General features: G+C 32.7%; 1 protein-coding gene across 4 annotated transcripts in view; it reads left to right on the top strand.

The window, feature by feature from the left end:
- The window catches only part of STAG1 (STAG1 cohesin complex component), a gene marked incomplete at its 3' end in the record, with an annotated part of 366,347 nt that overhangs the window by 221,306 nt on the left and 123,518 nt on the right, over positions 1-21,523 (top strand). For 3 of the 4 annotated variants that reach the window (XM_081301202.1, XM_081301203.1, XM_081301201.1), the window contains 2 exons: positions 15,157-15,308; positions 18,819-18,892. In XM_081301202.1, the coding sequence (XP_081157328.1) occupies positions 15,157-15,308; positions 18,819-18,892 (226 nt within the window). Of the gene's footprint in view, positions 1-1,438; positions 1,557-15,156; positions 15,309-18,818; positions 18,893-21,523 lie in introns of those variants that run through there. The other variant, XM_081301204.1, reaches the window with a different exon arrangement.

Genomic DNA, 21,523 nt, shown 5'->3' with positions numbered 1-21,523 from the left:
ATGCATAAAGACTTCAGTGATTTGAAATATACACAACTTAAACATAAGGTAGAAATTGCTTCTAAAAAGCCAAAGTTGCTGTCATAAAAAATTAATGCACTTGCAAAAAGAAGTTATTATCTATTTTCTTAAAGTCAGGAGAGAAGGAGAAGCAAAAAATTGAAGATTAACCTTAGATACTATTCTGCTGGTAGTGTTTTGAAATGACAATTCACAAAAAAAGACAGAAAGGTTAGTTTATAAATCTTATGTTTCAGAGCAATCTGGGGCTCTTCTTTAGCAGTAGACTACCTCTCTTAAATCCAGAAAACTTTGTGCCACATAACTCTATTTAAGAACAGAAGTTGGGCACCTTGGTGCATGCCTCTAATCCCAGTGACTTGGCCGGCCTGAAGCAAGAGGATGGAAATTTCAAGGCCAGCCCAGACACTTAAATAAGACCCTGTCTCAAAATAAAAAGGATGAGTATGTAGCTCAGTGATAAAGAACCCTTGGGTTCTAGTCCCTAGTACTGAGGGGTAAAAAAGGGAAAAGAGAAAGAGTACTGTATTATAGAAATATGCAGAATATTTTCACTTTTAAAATATTGACTTAGGACTAGGGATATATATTTCAGTGGTAGAGGGCATGGTTAGGCACAATTCCCTGTCTTCAGTTCCAGAACCAAAAATAGCATGTTGTCTTAATTCTTTGAACAACACACTTTAATTCATTTGCATTTGTCCTTCGATGCCATGTAAATGATGTATTTCTGTATTTTAACTGCATTTATTATGATGATTCATTTTAGTTCTTCTTTCTGTTGACTCATTTTCACTATCCCTTTGGTTGCTTATATCTGCTAATTTTGTATATTTTCATTATGGCTTTTCTTCTGTTTAAGTTGAGTAGCTTCCTTCTAGTTCTTTGTTGTCTCTTTTCCCATTATTTACTTGTGTTCATGATAGCTCTTAAAATTGCTTTATGAATGCCTTTTTGTTTTCACCCAAACTCTTTTTAATTTCATCATGTAGATTATTTGCATTTGAAATTGTTTTTCAAAATCAAATATTGAAAAGTGGAAGTTATCAACATTGTTTATACTGATTTTTTAAAACTTAGAACCTATTTTTCAGTCATTCTCTAAATTTGTTTCAAAATAGTACTATAATTCCCATATGTCTATATTAATCATCATATCTTCTAAAGCTCAGTTGAATAAAATGTGTGAGACATATCAATCACCTTTCTTTCAACAAAGCACAGAGGGCTTGCTGAGAACTTAATTCTAGGTTGGACAATAATTATCCATATTGTCAAGGATTTTTTGTTCTCATCTTTGCCCTCTTTTTTTTGTGGTATGTATTGAGGCATAGATTAAAAGATAATCATTTTTATTCACTTTGCAGGACAAGTCTTGGGGACTAGATAAAATGGGCAGGAACATTTAATCCTCTGCTTCAAAGACTATGTGCATGGACAGTTACAAGGCAGTTATGGCCAGATATGATTATCGGCTTTGGAATAAAATGCTCCTTGACATTGCTTATATCTTAGCTGAGAAGAGAGACAATCAGGTTAGTTATTTTGTAGGGTACAGATGTGATGAGTTCCATAGCTTCATAAGTTACTAGAGTGGTCTTATCAGTAGTACTTTTAATCTGTTTTCCAAATATCCCACTTTCTTATTATGAATTAACTAATGTGTCCCTATTATCAGTGTTTATGCATTGCGTTAAACTCTATACTACATTTTTGTTAAAAGTTTTCAACATTCTGTAGTTCTTCAGGTCTGTTTATCCCAGTTTATAAGTATTCTAACTTTTCATTGGAGGTAAACTCTTTTTGGAGTACTTTTATTATTAAATTGAAACAGGCTGATAACAGTTACATTTTTGATAACAGTTACATTTTATTCCTACTTTCCTTATTTTTCTTTTCTATTAATTGAAAATTTAAAGTATAGTGTTTTATTTACTTGACCCATTTAATAAAGAAGGCTCACATTGCAGTACAGTTTTTATTAACTCTTAATCCTCAGAACTAAGTACCCTTATAATAGCTCTCAGTTGGACATATTAGAACAGTTTGTGGATTTAACTTATCTAAGAAACATTTTGTTACACTAATTCTGGTGGATTTATAGTCTGAGACTGGGAACATTTTCCCCCAATTTGATGAAGTTTTTATACTTTAGGAGAAAGTTTTTTTTTTTTTTAAACATGGTCATGAATAAATAGGACTCTCTTTGATTTAGCACTTTGTTTGGAATTATGAAAATAATGATTTCTTCCAAGAATCTTTTTCAGAATTATAGTTATCTCATTTTTAAGCAATTGCTTTTAAACTGTATGCCAATACTTCAGAACTTGTTCACTTCAAATTTTTGTTAGATGGCAGTTTTCAGAATGAGCAACGTTGGTTTAACTTTATTTTTCATTATTTTCTCACCTATGTAATTTTCTAATGATGTTGCAGATAGTATTAATCTAATACTGGCTGGCTACCTCTCACTTTTAAGGTGAAGATGCTTATTTGAAAAAAGGAGAATAAAGAATTAAGTATCTGTATTAATAATGAGGTGATTGATTCTGTTTTAATTTTTTCCAAATTGAGTTTGGGAAAAATTTTAAAATGTGGTCAAGATCATCAAGGGCAGTCTTGATAAATGGTTTCAAGATAAATTTCAAGATAAAACTCTTGAAGGATTAAATATTTCTTTATACTTTATTGTTTAACACTATTATGTTAACTTGTGGTTGATTTTATATTTGCATATGTTTTATTATTTATTAACATTTCTTAGTTAGCATCTCTAAACTTTTTCTGTGAAGAAAGACATTATGTATGTGAAATTGCTTTATTTATTAATAGTAGGGTGAAAATCATTTTGTTTAGAATATTGACATTTCTTTTCTTTGGCTTTTAGTTGCTGAAACCATATATTAGTGATTGATAGAATGGGTTTTGGAGCCAGACTTTCTGGATTCCCATTCCTCTGTGCCTTTTACTAGTTGGATAATCTTAACCTACCTGGTCTCATTTTCTCAAATGCAAAGTGGGAAAGATAATGACAGTTACTTCTTTCTAAAAGAGATTAAGAGAGTTTGGAATGGTGTCTGGAATTTAGTAAGCTGCTGCTCTTACTCTATAATGACAAGAGGGCTAATAGTATTTGTCTGTGTTCATACAGAATGTTTGAGTACTTACTTATAGTAACAATAGACATGGCTAATGGGGAAATCAGGGAAAAAAAACAAGTTAGTGAATTTTGAAAAATTGCTGTTAAGGAATACTAATATGATGCATTTTCATTTTACTTACCTATTGATTCTCAGAACCCATATTCTGTTTATTAAATTCACTAAGTATTTTATAATTCTTAAACAGACAGATTATTTCTGTTTTTTATGGTTAGGACTTGAAAAGTTTAGTACAATCTGTCATCATCAAAAAAAGAGACCATAGAGTATAAATAATTTCTCTTTTAATTTTTGTCTTTATATTTAATTTTTCCTACTCATTTTTAAGTGTTTCTTAAAAAGTACAAGTTTTCATTGCCTTGTACTTTTATTTCTTCTGTTATTTTACTTTATCATTCATCTTTCTCACCCTTGCTACAGGTATAAAACTTTAATTCAAGTTTCTAATATTTGTTAATCATTACCTTGTAGTATTTTGGGGTTAATATACAGTTGGCCAAAACCGCAAATACCTCCACATCATATAATTATATCTGTAAAAGAAAAGTATGACTTTTAAATTTTAATATCTTTTTTGAGTCTAGAGTAATTTAAAATTTTTTCTTTTTGTTGGTTTTTAGATTCCTTTTGTTTTTTTTTAACAGTTCTGAAAATTGGCTTTATTTTAGAAACCAGTTTCTTAAAATAAACCTTGTTTTTAAAAATCACTTTACAAACATTTTGTATTTTGTATTTATTAACTTAATGACTTTGGACAAGCAGCTTAACATCTGTGCTTCATCTGTATGGTATCAATACCAATGATCCTATCTCAGTACTGGCATGTAGTTAAAACAACGTGGAGAATCAGAACTCTTACAAACTTAAAATTATGGTCAAAATTAAGATAAATAAAATAAAGGAAATAAAATAAGTGTTAAATTTATTTAACAAGAATTTTAATGTGCTTTTAATTTTTTTTAAATCATAACCTTATTTGCTACAATTGTAATGTCCCTCTATTTATATAAATTTTCTGTTTTTCCTGTTGTTTGGATCCTTTATCTTTTAGATCCCCTATTATATTTTTTCCCCTTAATTTAGTCTCCTTTTCTGGTATAGGATATTATCTGATACATTTATGAATAAAAGGATATCAGGGAAGTAAATATTTGAGATTTTGCATGTCTACAAAATATGGATTTGGCCTCTTATTTAATAGTTGACTGCAATCTAGATTTAAATATTACAAATTATTTTCTTCAGAATTTGTCTCTACCTTCCAGTGTTGCTCCTGAGAAGTTCTTCGCTATTAAGATTTCAAGGGCTGGGATTGTGGCTAAGTGAGAGAATGCTTGCCTAGCATGTGTGAGGCACTAGGTTCGGTTCTCAGCACCACATATAAATAAATATGATAAAGGTTCATCAACAACTTTACAAATAAATAATTAATTAAAATATTTCAAGCCTCTCTCCTTCCCTCCCTCCCTCCATTCCTTCCTTCCTTCCTCCCTTCCTTCCCTCCCTCCCTATTGAACTGGGGGGGGGGGGCACTTAACCACTAAGCCACATCCTTAACCCTTTTAATTTTTTTATTTTGAGACAGCATCTCACTAAGTTGCTGAGGCTGGCCTCAAACTTGGAATCCTCCTGTCTCAGTCTCCCAGCCACTGGGATAATAGTCTTGAGCTGCTTTGCCAAACAATGATCCTGTTTCTTGTCTTTAGAAACTTTTACATTTTGCTACTTGTTCCTAGTATTCTGAAATTTTACGGTGCTATACTCTGGAGTATGTTTTTTCCAGATTGGTGGGTATCATTATGGGGTTGTCTAGTGGTAAACTAATGTTTTCATTGTAGGTCCTCAGATGTTGGCTTTGGTAATATTTTTTTTCTCCTGTAGAAGATCAGCTTCTTTGCAGAAGCATGTATAATGGCTGTCTTGACATTTTGGAGTTGGGTAGGGTGAGGAAGTGCTTGACATTCTGCACATCACATATAATTGTGAATGTGAATCATATATGTGTGTGTGTGTGTATGTATGCATATGTATTATGTATATATACGATGATTCCAAATCTCTGGTTTATTTTCCTCAAGAAATAAATGTCTGGACTTCCAAAATAAGTATGTGGTAGAAAAATTGCCAGGCTGCCTAGGTTTGGTGAGGACATGGGAATTTTTTTTTTTTTTAAAGAGAGAGTGAGAGAGGAGAGAGAGAGAGAGAGAGAATTTTTAATATTTTTTTTTAAAGAGAGTGAGAGGAGAGAGAGAGAGAGAGAGAGAATTTTTAATATTTATTTTTTTAGTTCTCGGCGGACACAACATCTTCGTTGGTATGTGGTGCTGAGGATCAAACCCGGGCCGCACGCATGCCAGGCGAGCGCACTACCGCTTGAGCCACATCCCCAGCCCAGGACATGGGAATTTAATTGCATATTTTACAGACTATATCACTTTCCATCTTCTGTGGAACAGATGCAGTCTGTTTCTGCATTTTACAGAGCAAAATGGCTTTTTGTTTCACAGATAATAGCTGTCATGATTTTTCTACCCCTTTCTTTGATTTGAATGTTCCCTCCTCGTCTCCTTGCTATTCATATATTTGTGATTTGACACTGCAGGTATTTTCTAGATTTTTTGAAGATAAAAAATATTTTCTCCTTCCTATTTTGCTTCAAATTTAAAGGGATAAAGGGATTAGTTAAATCTTTTTTTTTAAATAGTTTTTTAGTTGTAGATGGATACGATACTTTTATTTGCTTGCTTATTTGTTTGTTTGTTTGTTTTTATGTGGGTGCTGGGGATTGAACCCAGTGCCTCATGGATGCTAGGCAAGTGCTCTACCCTGAGCCACAACCCCAGTCCCAATTAGTTAAATCTTTATCATTTGAAAATGATGAAGTTTATCATAGCCCCCTTTTAACCTAAGCTTTTTATAGTAAGGCTTATGCAAAATTAAGTATTATCAACCCTCTCTTAATAATCTAATGTGTCCCATTATCAAACATTTTTAGACACTAGATATAGTAACATGTGCCTATAGTCCCCTCCCCACTTGGGAAGATCACTTGAACCTATGAGTTTTAGACCAGCCAGGGCAGTGTAGTGTTTTTTTTTTTTTTTCTGTTTTCCTACTCATCTACTGTTTTTCTTCTATTTGGTCCTGAAATACTTTTACACAGTATTTTTTTTTAATTTTTTATTTGTTTTAATTAGTTATACATGATAGTAGAATGCATTTATGCACTTTGATATCTATAGATGGGATATAATTTCTCATTTTTCTGAGTGTTCATGTTATAGAATCATATTGGTCATGCAGTCACATACATACATAAAGTAATAATGACTGTTTCATTCCATTATCTTTCCTATCCCTAAATCCCCTTTCCTCCCCTTTTTTTTCACTTCCCTCTACTAGTCTAAGGTAACATTCTTCTTCTCTTATTGTGAATTAGCATCTTTATATTAGAGAAAACATTTGGCCTGTGGTTTTTTTCAGATTGGCTTATTTCGCTTAGCATGATATTCTCCAACTCCATCTATTTACTAGCAAATGTCATAATTTCATTCTTCTTTAAAGCTGAGTAATATCCCATTGAGTATATATACCCCCCTTTTAATCCATTCATCTATTGAAGGACACCTAGGTTGGTTCCATAGTTTAGCTATTGAGAATTGAGCTTCTTTAAACATAGAGTGGCTGCATTACTATAATATGCTGATTTTAAGTCCTTTGGGTATAAACCGAGGAGTGGGATAGCTGGGTCAAATGGTGGCTCCTTTCCAAGTTTTCTGAGGAATCTCCATACTACTTTCCATAGTGGTTGCACCAATTTGCAGTTCCATCCCAGTATTTTTAATATTCTTCACACAATATCTATCTCTTTTTTCCTTTCATCATTTATTATAATCACATCCTTCTTTATACCCTCAATTTCTTGCCTCTGTCTCCCTTCGTCATACTCCCTAGAAAACCCTGTATCACCACATGCACCACACTTGCATCAGAGTACCTGAAAGTGACTGGGGAGGAAACCTAACTATAATGGCTGGATTTTCTGTTAATCTGTCAATGGAACCTTTTTAATGCTGCCTAGTAAACCCTATGATATTTCATTCTAGAGTTATTTGCACTTCCTTACAAGGTTATGCCTTACCTCAAAACTATAAAACCTCCTGTCTTATCTTCACACTTAGTTGATTATCTTGTTCTTTAATGGAAACAATCAGAAGAGGATTATTCAAGGATTAAACCTACCTGTCTGGCTACAATCGTTGTCTTTTCTCTTACTACAATGCCCTCTAAGGCCAGTCCTTATATTTGTACAATGAATCTAATCCCCGTTCACTTTAGAACATTGTTTTTCAGATTGTTCTCTCTCTCTTTTCTGACTTCAATTTGTCCCCTGGGATTAGATAAGTCTTATCATTATGCTAACATGCTGTAATGGCTCCCATCTTTTAGAAATCCTTTGCATTAATCTGGATTCCTTCCAAATAACAAAACCATTTAGAAATATAGTTACCTATTTGCATGCACACACACACACACACCCCAATACATACATACTTAAGTAAATTGACTCTATGCAATTATGAGCTGGCAAATTGAAATCTGTAGAAAAGCCAGCCAACAAGTTGGAAACTCAGTCAGGAATTATACTGCATTGAATCAGATCTGTAAGGAAGGCCAGAAGCTCAGTATTTTATGCTGCAGATGTCAGAAATTTCTTTTGAGAAGTTTGTTTTTCCTTTTAAACCCGCAACTAATTGTGTGAGGCCCACTCACATTAAATCTCCTTTGTTTAAAATCAGCTGAATTTAGATATTAATCATATCTACAAAATACCTTCAAGGTAATAAGTCGATTAGTGTTTGATTAAATATCTGACCAAGGTAATCTAGCAAAAATTGACATATAAGACTGATTATCACAAATCCCTTGTTTCCTCATGCCCCTCAGCTACATTCTCATCGCTCCTTTTCTATGCCACAAATCACAAAGAATTATTTATATATACTATTTTACTCAGTATCCTCATAACTCTCTTTGTACCTACTCCTGTCAGGTTTCTGTTTCTACCACTGCACTGCCTGTGTTGTCGCCTGGTTAGCAGTTACCTTCTCTGATTGGTAGATCCCCCCCCCTTTTATTAAGGTGCATTATAATATACACAACAGTAGGATTTTTTGTTACATGTTCATGCACGAACGATTGCCAGTATCTCTTTTTTTTCCTTTTTCTTCCCCTGGTCCCTTTCCTGTGTTTACTGGTCTCCTTTCTAATTTCATACAACCTCTACCACATTTTTTTCTTCTTCTTTTTTTTTCACAAGCATCTACATAAGGGAGAAAACATCAGACTTCCTGAGTTTGACTTATTTCACTCAACATGATGTCCTCCAGTTCCATTCATTTACCACCAGATTACATTATTTCATTTTAGTCCCTGAATAAAACTCCATTGTGTATATACACACATTTTCTTTCTCCATTCATCTGCTTTTATTCTGGTTGTATAATTTGACTATGTGAATTGTGCTGCTATAAACAAGGGTATGCATATGTTGCTGTAGTATGATGACTTTAATTCTTTGGCATAAAAATCAAGAAGTGGTATTGCTGGAACATAGGGTGGTTTCATTCCTAGTCTTTTTTTTTAATTATTCATTTTAGTTACATATAATATTATGATATATTTTGGCATTAATCACAAAAAAATGGAATATAACTTGCTTTAATTTAGCCCCTAGCACTTTTCCCCTTGACCTTTTCCCCCTCTTTCTGTTCCCCTCCCTATCTCCTACTGATCCATCTGTAATTTATAGTTTTTTTTTAAATTAGTGTCTTATAGATATACTTGATGTTGGGATTCACTGTGGTATATTCATGTATGTGTACATACGAAAGTTCAGTCAGATTCATTCCACTGTTCTTCCCTTTTCCTATCCTTCTTTTCTCCTCCTCCTCAACCACCTTTGTCTGCTGTATTGAATGATCTTTCCTTTTTTTGTGATGAAATTTCTCCCCTTTTTTTCCCTTTTCTTTCTTTATTTGTTAAACACACACACACACACACACACACACACACACACACCATGCCTGCCTAGTTTGGATTAGCTTCTACTTATTGGAGAAAATATTTGACCTTTGATTTTTGGAGACTGGCTTATTTCACTTAGCACGATAGTCTCCATTTTCATCATTTGCTGGCAAATGCCATAATTTCATTCTCTATGGCTAGTACTCCATTGCATGTGTATGTATGTATGTGTGTGTGTGTGTGTGTGTATATATATATATATATATATATATATATACACACACACACATATATATACCTCATTTTTCTTGAGCCCTGTTGAAGGGCTCCTAGGTTGGTTCCATAGCTTGACTATTGAAATTGTGCTGCTATAAACATTGATGTGGCTGTATTCCTGATGTATGCTGGTTTTAAATCTTTTAGATATACATCAAAAAGTGAATAGCTGGGTCATACGGTGGTTCTATTCCATAGTCTTTTGAGGAAACTTCATACTGATTTCCATAGTGGTTATACTAATTTACAGTGTTACCAAGAGTGTAAAAGTATTCATTTCCCCACACATCTTTTCCATTTGTTTTTTTTTTTTTTTTAATTCTTGATGGCTGCCATTCTAATTTGAACAAGATGAAATCTCAGTGTATTTTTGATTTGCATTTCCTCATTGCTATATTTGTTGGCCATTTGTACTACTTCTTTTAAGAAGTGTCTGTTAAGTTTATTTTTTCATTTATTGTTTGGGGTTTTTTTTTAGTCCTTTATATATTCTAGATATTAAACCTTCTGTCAGAAGAGTAGCTAACAAAGCTTTTCTCTTTACACTCTTGTTTTCTTTGTTGTGCAGAAGCTTTTTAAATTTTATGCTGTTCCATTTATTATTTCTTGGTGTTATTTTCTGAACTTTGGGAATCTGTAGAAAAAGTCCTTGCCTGTACCTCTAAGAGAATGTTGACCCTACATTTTCTTCCAGAAGTTACAAAGTTTCTGGTCTAATTTCTAGTTTTTTGGTCCCTTTTGAATTGATACTGGTTCAGGGTAAGAGATAGGAATAGAGTTTCATTCTTAGACATATGGATATCCAGTTTTCCTAGCACCATTAGTTAAAAAGGCTATTTTGTCTCCTGTATATGTTTTTGCTATCCATGACTATATCTTTTTGGGTTTGTCTGTGTCTTCTATTTTCTTCCATTGACCTATGGGTCTGTTTTTATGTCAGTACTATGCAGTTTATATTACTATAACTCAGGTATAACTTGAATTCATTTATTGTGATTCCTCTCCAGCATTGTTTTTTTTTTTTTGGCTTAGAATTGCTTTGACTATTCTGTGTCTTTTATTCTTCTAACTGAATTTTAAGACTTTTTGTTTTTCCTAATTCAATAAATGATGTCATTTGTATTTTAGTTGGGATTTCACTAAATCTCTACTTTGCTTTTGATAGTATGACCATTTTAACATATTAATTCTTCCTTTCACTGGAGCTCTTTCTACCTTGTGTCTTCAGTTCTTCAGCGTTCTGTAATTTTCATTGTAGAAGTCTTTCACTTCCTTGGTTCGATTTATTCCTAGTGCTGGTTTTTTTTGGGGGGGGAGGTGGGGGGGAGTATGGGGAGTATTATAAATCAAATTATTTTCCTGAGTCTCTGCATATTCATTATTGATATATAGGAAGGGTTATGTTGATTTTGTATCTTTACCAGTTATCTTCTCATTGCCTAGGTCATTGAGTAACTCACGGATGTCACCTTTCTTTCTTCTTGGAACACTGTCTTTGCATGTTTTCTGGAAACAATGATTATCCTATAGGTTTTAACTAAACTGCACATATTGAATTATCTTTAAGACTCAGTCTTCAGGTTTTTTTTATTAAGTAATGAATAAAGTGAAAAATAGTTTGTGTTAATTTTTCTTTTTTTTTTTTTAGTTAGACGCAATATTTTTATTTATTTTTATGTAGTGCCTCACCAATGAGGTACAGCCCCATCCCTTGTGTTAACTTTTTGTTCACTGCGACAAAGTACCTGAGAAAGTCAAACACAAACCATTTTGACTTACAATTTTACAGATGTGAGTTTATGGTCAGACAGTTCAGTTGTTTTGGAGCTTATTGAGGCAGTACATCATGGTGAAAGGGCATGATAGAGCAAAGCTGCTCATCTGCTGGCAGCTAGGAAGCACAGACAGAGCGGGGTGCTTGGAGAAGAGTGTTGGGGAAAAAATATACCCTCCAAAGTTAATTCCCCAGTGACCTACCTCCTTCAACTAGGCACCATCTCCTAAAGTTTCTGTCACTCCCAAAGCTACAGACCAAGCTTTCAACACATTACCCTTTGGAGGAACATTTCAGATACCAACCATAACACAGTTCCATGGTTTAATTATTTTTCTGAAAATATAATCATTCTGAGAGGCATAATATTCAAGAGTTCATATTCAAAGTAAAAAATGTTACATGGTGACATACTACTTATCTATCCCAATCTCAAATTCTTTTCCCTGAAGAAAACTAAAATTTCTAGTTTCAAAAATATTTTATGTGTATAATAGCAAATACAGGTTCAGTGAGAGGCAGTGTGGTATAATGATTGGGAGCTTGGAATATGGAACAAATCTGCTTGTAATCAAATTTTCTACCAGTCACTGGCTGTGTAACCACTGTCTCTTAGCTGATCTGAATACATACGTGCAAAGAGCTTAGAAGACTGTTTGGTATATGAAAATAAGTGACATATTTATTCTTTCTGCTAAATGATTTTGTAATATAAATAACATCAGGCATTTTGGCTCTCCCCCCTTAAAACACACACACACACAACACACACACACACACACACACACGGCAAGCTTTTTTTAAAAAAAAAATTATTTTCTTTCTTTCTTTTTTCTTTTCTTTTTTTTTTTCTTTGATGTTGATTGACCTTTATTTTATTCATTCTATGTGCTGCGCTGAGAATCTGACCCAGTGCCTCACTCATGTTAAGCAACTGCTCTAACACTGAGCCACAACCCCAGCCCCAGGGCAGGATTTTCTTTACAACAAACAAATCATACCTGATATTTTTTCCTTTGGCCAGTAATTTTTCATTAAATATTTGTGCCATCCAGTTTTATAGCTGTCAATACCAATGTCTTTGATAGCAACTTCCAAACGTTTTACCTACTGGACATTGCCACTTAAATACATAATTAGCCGGGGTGGGGGCACTTTTTAGGTACCTTTGTTGCTTCTCTTTCTCTGATTTCCTTTATTATAATTTTTAAATTTCCTTCATTATAATTTTTAAAATTTGTTCACCTACACTGTTAAAATATACATTATATGTAACCATTTTTTTCTACCTCTTGCTGCCACCTTAATCTAAGCCATCATCACTTTACTTTTAAATTATTATTTAGCATTTTAAGCAAAAGATTTTCAGCTCTCCTTCACTCTTCTCCTATTTGGTTTTTTTCCCTCCACTTTTACTCTCAAGTAGAGTCAGGTGCTTTGTTTGTTCATTTTTGTATCTCTAACACATCAACCAATGCTTAGTATATATTGGGTTGATATGTGAGTGAGGAAGCACTAAATAAGTGCTTTGTGAACTATGTGGAGTAAAAAAAGAGTTTTGTTTACCAATCTGTCACAAACTAGTACTTTTGTAAAATGCAATCAAATAGAATTTAGGAAAAATGAAATATTTATTACTGTCATTTTATTAGCTACAACATACTGTCAGATTGCTATCAAAATTTCTAAGCACTTTCAAATTTGTACTTACAGTGACCTTATAATAAACCTTTTTTGGTAAGCAGCTGTTTGCTGACCATACTCTCAGCACAGTACTAGATCATGTTCATCATTCTATAACCCACAGTTAAAAATGTAAAAACTAAATGAAATATTACTCTCCTTGGTAGAGAAGAAGAAGGCACTTCAAACCCTCTGTCATAATATGAAGGCTAAATCCCGTTGGATTACTACTTTATGAAAATTTTTTTTGGTAATACTAGTAAAATTTAATAAATACGCTATGCATTAATCAGTCGTTTTCAGGGGACTAAAGAAAACATAATTGTCAAGTTGTATTTATCTCATAAAAGTAGAAGGCTATTCTCGATCTATTTGTTTATGTGTTGATAAGAAAAGTAAAACTTTTGGTGAAGTCTTAAATTTACAGATTCAGAAATATTTTAACTCAAAGAGTAAATTATATTATATATGGCACTTTCCTGAAAATGTTTGCTCATTTTGCATTTTTTGTTCATTGTCGTAAGTTGATTATTTTCTTGTTTATATATATGAGCTGAGAGGAGAGTCATTTCATAACAGAGTTTAGTATCAGGATTCATAAAAAGATACATAGCTGAAAGCAAAAATGACTAAACTCAAGAAAATCTGTGCCTCATTTTCCACTGGTAATTCCAGGCAGAGTTTATGTGTTAGTTTTAATACTTTCCAAATCCTAGATCTTCAGTTTATTTTGCTTTAGAGATCCAGAAGTTTATACTGAACCCCTATTGGTTATCACTTTGTGTGCTCAGAATGCCTCACTCAGATAATTTGTCCCAGATCCTTCTGTCTTTGAGCTGTTTTCCTTTCTAATACAGATTAATTAAAAAAGACTTTTTTTACCTTTATTTGTATAGTCACATATTCTACTGTTGACAGTGTATAAATAAACCTGCAAAACACTAGCTTGTATTTTGAAACACAAGAATGTTTCTCAGTGTATTATTTGCAATATCATATCTCAGGAAAAGAAGTATTAGATGCATATCTAAATTGTCATTAACTTAAATGTGTTTGTTTTCAGGATTTTTGTTTTATATTTTGGTTTTAGGGCAGCAACAAACAGTGTTGACATGAAACTGGCCAAAATATACAGTTTAAGAAGAACATTGGGAGTATGCAGATAGATCAATAATAGATTAATAGATAAGTAAATAGACATCAATCCAGCATTATGTATGTTATATATGTAATTAAAAGGAAATAGAATTTTAAAAGAAATGTATGCTCATTTTTAGTTAAATTGATATGTTAGCAGATATGTGAATCAGTTCTAAAGCACTGGACAGCTCATTTTTTTATTAGTGAACATTTATATTTGTGGATGAATTACCTAAAAGGAACAAAAAGGGAAATTATTTACCAACACAGACTGTCGTATTTCTTTACCAGTATTTCCCATACTCTGTCTCAACAGTGAAGACAAATATGAATGAATAGACAAATAAAAATTTGAGATTCATGTTCATACTTGTTGAACAGATGATTTACAAACAGAAGTTTGAAAATATTTAATAGGATTTACAAATACCAAGTGAACATTTAAGAGTACATTAACACTGTGACTGAAGAGAGTATTCTGTGGAAATTCACAGAATGCATTTTTTAAAGAGTTCAATGTGATCAGTGTTTTTTTTTGTTGTTGTTGTTTTTTTTTTGGAATTGAAAATTGTGTAGCTCACTGAAGTGAGAAAAAGAGGGAGAAGACCGTCTTTGGTGATACAAGGATCATAAATTGTAAACATTTAAGGGACCTTGATGTATGTACATAAAGGCATTAAGGAAACATTTGTACACACAGATCTAGTGGTCAGAAGAGAGATATAAGCTTCATTAGTATGCCAACGCTAAGGTGTTTGTATTTGGAAGTAGAGGGAAGAGATTGTTTAAGATGCTGCTTAAATCTTTCTGGCTGATAATTAGGATGAAGCTCTTTGTAACTAGGCAATGTTAACAAGCCCAACAGATTTTTTCTTGAGGAAGAGAAAATTATGTTCAAGACTAAAAAAGATGAGTTTATTTCTATAAAATTACCATTTTGAAAAGTTTAAATTTCCCTGAGTTATAAAACAAATCGTACTTTTATCTTTTATTCATTTGCTTTATAAATTTGTAATCTTTTGGATGAAAGTATGTTTTGTAGGTGAATATTATAATATTTCTTTTATTTCATAGCCATGAAGCTCATGACTGCTCTGGTGAATGTTGCCTTAAACCTCAGTATTCATCAGGATAATACACAGAGACAGTATGAAGCTGAGAGAAATAAAATGATTGGGAAAAGAGCCAATGAAAGGTTGGAATTACTACTTCAGAAACGTAAAGAGGTAAGTAAATTTCATTGTAACTGATGGAATATGTAGTAAATATAAGTAATTTTTCTTTGTTCTCTGCAGAAAGGTTTATATTTTTTATTATTATTAGTTGTTCAAAACATTACAAAGCTCTTGACATATCATATTTCATACATTTGATTCAAGCAGATTATGAACTCCCATTTTTACCCCGTATACGTATTGCAGATTCACATCGGTTACACATCTACTTTTTTACATACTGCCATACTAGTGTATGTTGTATTCTGCTGCCCTTCCTATCCTCTACTATTTTTAAAATTTATTTTTAATTTGTTTGATCTCAGAGTTCTCAGATAAAACAGGAATGTTCATTGCTGATTGGCTAAGTGCCTTCTGAGGTAGACAAAGATCATAGACAAATCAATTTTCTAAAGAAGGCTGTCTGAACCTTAAGCAGCTCAGAAAGGTTGTCAGGGTATGGACTCAGAAAGCACAGTAAATACTTAAGTCATAACTGTAGGCCAGAAAAGTTGTGTTTCTAGGAGAAAGCCAAAGCCTGCTGATATATAAGGTATTACTATAAATTAGGTTGGTCCAGATTTTGTTTGTTGTTGTTCATTTGTTGTTTTCTTTTGTTTTTTGCTGTGCTCATGATTGAACCCAGGAACTCATGCAAGCTAGGCAGGCTTTCTACCAATGAACTATACCTCCTTCCATTGGGCCCAGTTTTAGACTGTTTTTTTTTTTTTTTTTCTTTTGGGTACTGGGGATTAAAACCGGAGATGCTTTACCACTGAGCTACATTCCCAGCCCTTTGTATTTTTTATGTTGAGACAGGGTATTGCTAAGTTGCTGAGGCTGGCCTGGAACTTGTGAGCCTCAGCCTTCCAAACAACTGGGATTACAGGTGTGAACTACTGCACCTGGCTTAGAATAACATTACATATATATGTTGAAACATTTTAAAACTGGATTTTTAATAGGAACATTTTTATCATCTAATTGGAAGTAAAATTTTTAGATTTGTAATAATCTACCTTTTAACTTGAGAAAAGAGTATCACATTGCTGAAAAGGAATTTGTGTGTGTGTGTGTATTATATGAATAATGTGTTATTCATGGGTAAGAAAAAGCAATGTATCTCTAATATATTTTTTAAGAGAGAGAGAGAGAGAATATCTTTTTAATATTTTTTTAGTTTTCAGCAGACACAACATCTTTATTTGTATGTGGTGCTGAGGATCGAACCCAGGCCACACGCATGCCAGGCGAGCACGCTACCATTTGAGCCACATCCCTAGCCCTCTCAAATATCTTTATTATCCATTTTGTATAAGTTTTATAGGACTGCTGGAATGAAGTACCACTATCTGAGTAATTTAAACAAGTGAAATTTATTTTCTTGTAATTTTGGATGATAGCTGTCAAAGATCAGGGTGTTGACAAGACCATGTTCTCTCAAGGCGTTAGGGAAAGATATGTTCTAGGCTTCTCTCCTAAGCGCATGACTCCAGTCTTCATGATGTTCTTCCTGTGTATGTTTGTCTGTCTTTACATCTGTTCTATTTATAACCAGTACAAGTCATGTTGAATTAGAGGCCTGCCCTACTCTAGTGTGACCCCATTTTTAAGAATTGTTTTGTCACAACCTTGTTTCTAAATAAGGCCATATTTTGAGTTACTGTGCATTACAACTTAAATGTACAAATTTTTGAAGAACATGTTTTAACCCCTAACACATTATGCTTGAAATGTTGTGGAGGTAAATATTGGAACAGGGCTTTATTAAGTATTGCCAACTAAAATGTAGGACTCTTTTTTTTTTTTTAATGCTTTTATTAATTGTTGATGGATCTTTATTTATTTATATGCGGTACTGAGAATCAAACCCAGTGCCTCACATGTGCTAACCAAGTGCTCTACCAGTGAGCTACAACTTCAGCTCATAAAATGTAGGACTCTTATGAATCAGTTTTCTATAGTAATTAATAAAGCAAAAGGAATTTTTATAATTTATAATAAGTTACCATAATTTGAATGATTTACTCAAAAAATCCAAATGGTGCCCTATATGATGATATTACTTAAAATTATTCTTACCTTACAGTAGAGCAAAAGCCATATATATTTAGCATAAAACTATGCTTCAAATTTTATTTTTCATTTTTTTCAGGCTATTAGTACATATAATACCATACTCATTCTCTCCTGATGCTGGACAGTAGTGGTTCACATTCAGCTACACAATCATAATACTCTCTGAGGTATACTGTATTGCCAGTAGTTTTTTGGATATTGTGTTGTCAGTTTTTTTTATCCCATCATGGCTACAAAATGCCCATCTATGTGTATACATTAGATGTTCAACACTCTATTATAAAATAGGCTTTGTGTTAAATGATTGCCCATCAGTAGGCTACTAGTTTAAGTGTTGTGAGCACATTTAAGGTAGGTTAGGTGATGCTGTGATATTTGATAGGTTAAATGCATTGCTGACTTAATATTTTAAACTTAAAATGGATTGATCAGGATATAATACCATCTTAAGTTAAGGAACATCTTTCTCTGTTCTCAAACTTAGTAAAATCTGAAATAGCATACAGCAAAGAATAAATCTGAAGGAATTTTATTATCATGTTTTTAGCAATAGCAAATATGTCACTGGACATTATTACACAGCAAATGATAAGATAAATTGGAATAATAAATACCATATCAAGTGTCATGTTATAGCACTGCTTTTGAGTAGTAAATAAACTTTATCTCTGATCACTGATGTTGCCTGAAACATATCTTTCCTGTAGTAGTTTATTTTGTTCCATTACACCACTGTTTTCTCTTATGCCTCCTAATTGAGGAACTTGGCCTACTTTCAGTTGTGAATTACTCAGATGGAAAGTAATATTTGGATACTTTAGATGGAGTAGAAAGTTCTTGTAGAATGACAGATATATTGATCACTGATGATCCCTTATCTAAGGAAAACAACACCAAGCCAAAGACCTGATTTGGTGAGATGTATAGAAATTTAGGCCTATTCACAAAGCAGATGATACTTTGGAGATAGGAGCCTGATCACTTGTTAGTCATTGTGTAGTATATATCTATTTTTTCTTCTTGTTTCTTTTCTTTTTAATAAATGGGGATTGAACCTAGAGGCACTACTGAGTTCTTTTTCAATCCCCAGTTCTTATTTTTTTATTTTTAGACAGGGTCTCACCAGGTTGCAGAGGATCTTGCTAAGTTGCTGCAACTGGCCTCAAACTTGAATTCCTCCTGCCTCAGGCTCCTGAGTCCTTTAAATTACAGATATTCACTACCATTCCTAGCTAATCCGTGTCTAGATAGAGACAGCAAGAGATTTAAGGTGATAAAGCTGTAGAAATAATGCAAGTATACTGGTTATTTCAAACATCTATTGCATAATTAGAGAAAGGATAGATAATAACCAGGATTTTAAAACAGTTGGAAATGTTCATTCCAAATAAAATGGCCAGTTTTTCAATTTACATTTTTTACTGTCTTTTCTCCCCCCACCAGCTACAAGAAAACCAGGACGAAATCGAAAATATGATGAACTCTATTTTTAAGGGCATATTTGTTCATAGATACCGGTAAGGGATTTTTAAAGTCATTTAGAAAGTCTTTACCTTAGATAATTATTGCTTATTTGTAACAGACTAACTGTAAAGCCATAATACTCTACTAATTATTACTTTTGTTTTCTGGAAAACAACTGTGGCTATAAATGCTATGTAAATGACATGTGGAGAATATGCACTTATTACTGCCACATTCTTCCAAACTCAGACTGTCTACTGTTGGAGGCAGCCTAGGGACTTGGCATTTGTACTAATAGAATATTTATGTGATTATTAAATTAATGTAGCCTTAATAAGATATGTTTTTCACATTTGAAAAAAATTAAATGCTTTACTTCTTGATCTGTGTTACTTACTGTCTTGTTTAATGATCAAATTAATGACTAATCTTTTTTAAGCATGTCTGTTAAGAAGAAAGAGGACAAGAATAAGAAAGGAATTGTTAGCGAAATATTTTTTATCATACTACATTACGAATGAGTTTAGTTTGTCTTTCTGTGAAGTCATAAAACTTTGAAAATACTATATTATAAAAGCATATCTGACATAAAATTAATAGATTGTATGTGTACCTATATTTCTGTTACTTAGATGCAGTATATGTATAGGTAGATACACTCCAATAGAAGCACTGTTTTCAGATAGATTTGAAACTGTAGTTGATAAATTAATATAAAGCAGTAGTTTAACATAAGAAATTTTGTGTGTAGGTGTGTGTTTATATATAACTTTAAAATTTTAGCAGAATTTAAACATTTTAACTCAAAAGCATATAAATATCTTTTGAAACAAAACCAAGGCCTTAGTTTTAGTATGGATTCTCTGGTTAGATCTTTATATCCTCTTTTTTGCGTAAACCTTGTATATAATCCAATACTGACCCATTTATTTGAAACGAAAAAAAGAGCTTACATGTATGTGGCATGCAGTCATGTAGTCTTTTGTTCTTTGTGAATGTATAATTGAGGTAAAACTGCACATTTAATTGTATAATTGAATGGGTTTTGTACCTGAAAAGCCATAAGATAAATAATAAGTCTATCAACCTTAGAAGATTTTTCTTGGCACTTTGTAGTTCCTCCCTACCTACTTTCTCAGCACTTTACCCTCCCATCATCCTTAAACGATTGTTGTTCTGGTTCTCTTTTAGACTTTTGCAGCAATAGAATTATACTATATATACTTCTCATTAGTCTGGCTTTTTTGTCTAAAAAAATTAGTCTTTCACCATTAAATGTATTATTTACTGTAAGGTTTTCATAGATGCCATCTATTAGACTGAGGAAGTTTGTTTGTTTCTGTTCTTCAGAAAGTTTTAATTCAGAATGTACATTGGATTTTATGAATTGCTTTTCTGCATCTAGAGATCATTGTGTAATTTTCTTTTTGAACATTGTTAATGTGATGAACTGAGTTGTTTGACTTTCATGTTTACATTTATTCATGGGTCAAAACCCACAGTCATGTTGTAGTTTTTTCTTTTTATTTTTTAATGCTATATTTTTAAATATTTATTATTGGATGTGATTTGCTAGAATTTGCCCAAGAAGTTTTGCATCTTCAAAATATATTAATCTCTTTTTATTTTAATGGATGTATCTGACTACTTTAGGTATAAAGATAACAACACTGAACTTGTAGATTGATTTGCATTCTGAGCTATTTGTCCTTACCCCCATGCTACCTTCTTTGAGTAGCATTTGAGTAAGATTTTTTTTAAATGAAGTAACTTTTTTTTCTATAGCTTTATTTTATTCATTTATTTTTTTATGTGGTGCTAAGGATCGAACCCAGGGCCTCACATGTGCTAGGCAAATACTCTACCACTGAGCCACAGCCACAGCCCTTGAGTAAGATTTTTAAATTAGGTAATATAGTATTTCTACTTTGTTCTTCCTTTTCAAAGTTGTTTTGAGTATTATAGGTCCTTTGCAGAATACAAATTTGGGGATGAACTTGTCCTGTTTTACACAAAAGCTTCTGAAGTTTTCATATGAATTGTAATGAATCAATTCTTTTCTAATTGTTTTCATATTTTATCTTGTAACTGCGATTTTATTTGTGTTAGATTGTTCCCTGCTATTACACAAAAATACAGTTTTTAAAATTTGTACAAAGTAATTTTATTCTAGCAGTTTTGGTCAGGGTGTGGTGAGTTTTGTTTTATTCTGGTTTTTTTTTAGGCTGTTTAGAACTTTTCTACATGTGAGATACGGTCATCTTTGAATAAAGAGAGTTTTACTTTTTGCTTCTGTTATCTCTTCATTCTTTTCTTTAAAAGTATCTTTACTTCTAATTGATGCATCATACCTATACAAACTTATGGAGTATAATCTGACATTTAATACATGTGCACAAATGTAGATAATGTCAGGGTAATTAGCTTATCTGTCACTTAAGGCATTTATTATTTCTTTGTGGTAGGAATATTTGAAATTTTCTCTACTACCTATTTTGAAATATTTTCAGTTAATTGTTGTGAACTATAGTTAGGCTGTTGTGCTGTAAAACATTAGGAGTTATTTTTCCTATCCAGCTGTACCCTTCTACCTGTTAATAATTCACTCTCTGTCTTCTTTTCCCCATGTCCTACTCAGGCTCTGGTAGCCACCATTCTCTTCTCCACTTCTTTGAGATCCAACT

The sequence above is a fragment of the Spermophilus citellus genome, assembly GCF_964194105.1.
Source record: "Spermophilus citellus genome assembly, chromosome: 7".
Taxonomy (NCBI): Eukaryota; Metazoa; Chordata; class Mammalia; order Rodentia; family Sciuridae; genus Spermophilus; species Spermophilus citellus.
Note: the sequence above shows the minus strand (reverse complement) of the source record. Positions and strands in the feature narration are given on the sequence as shown.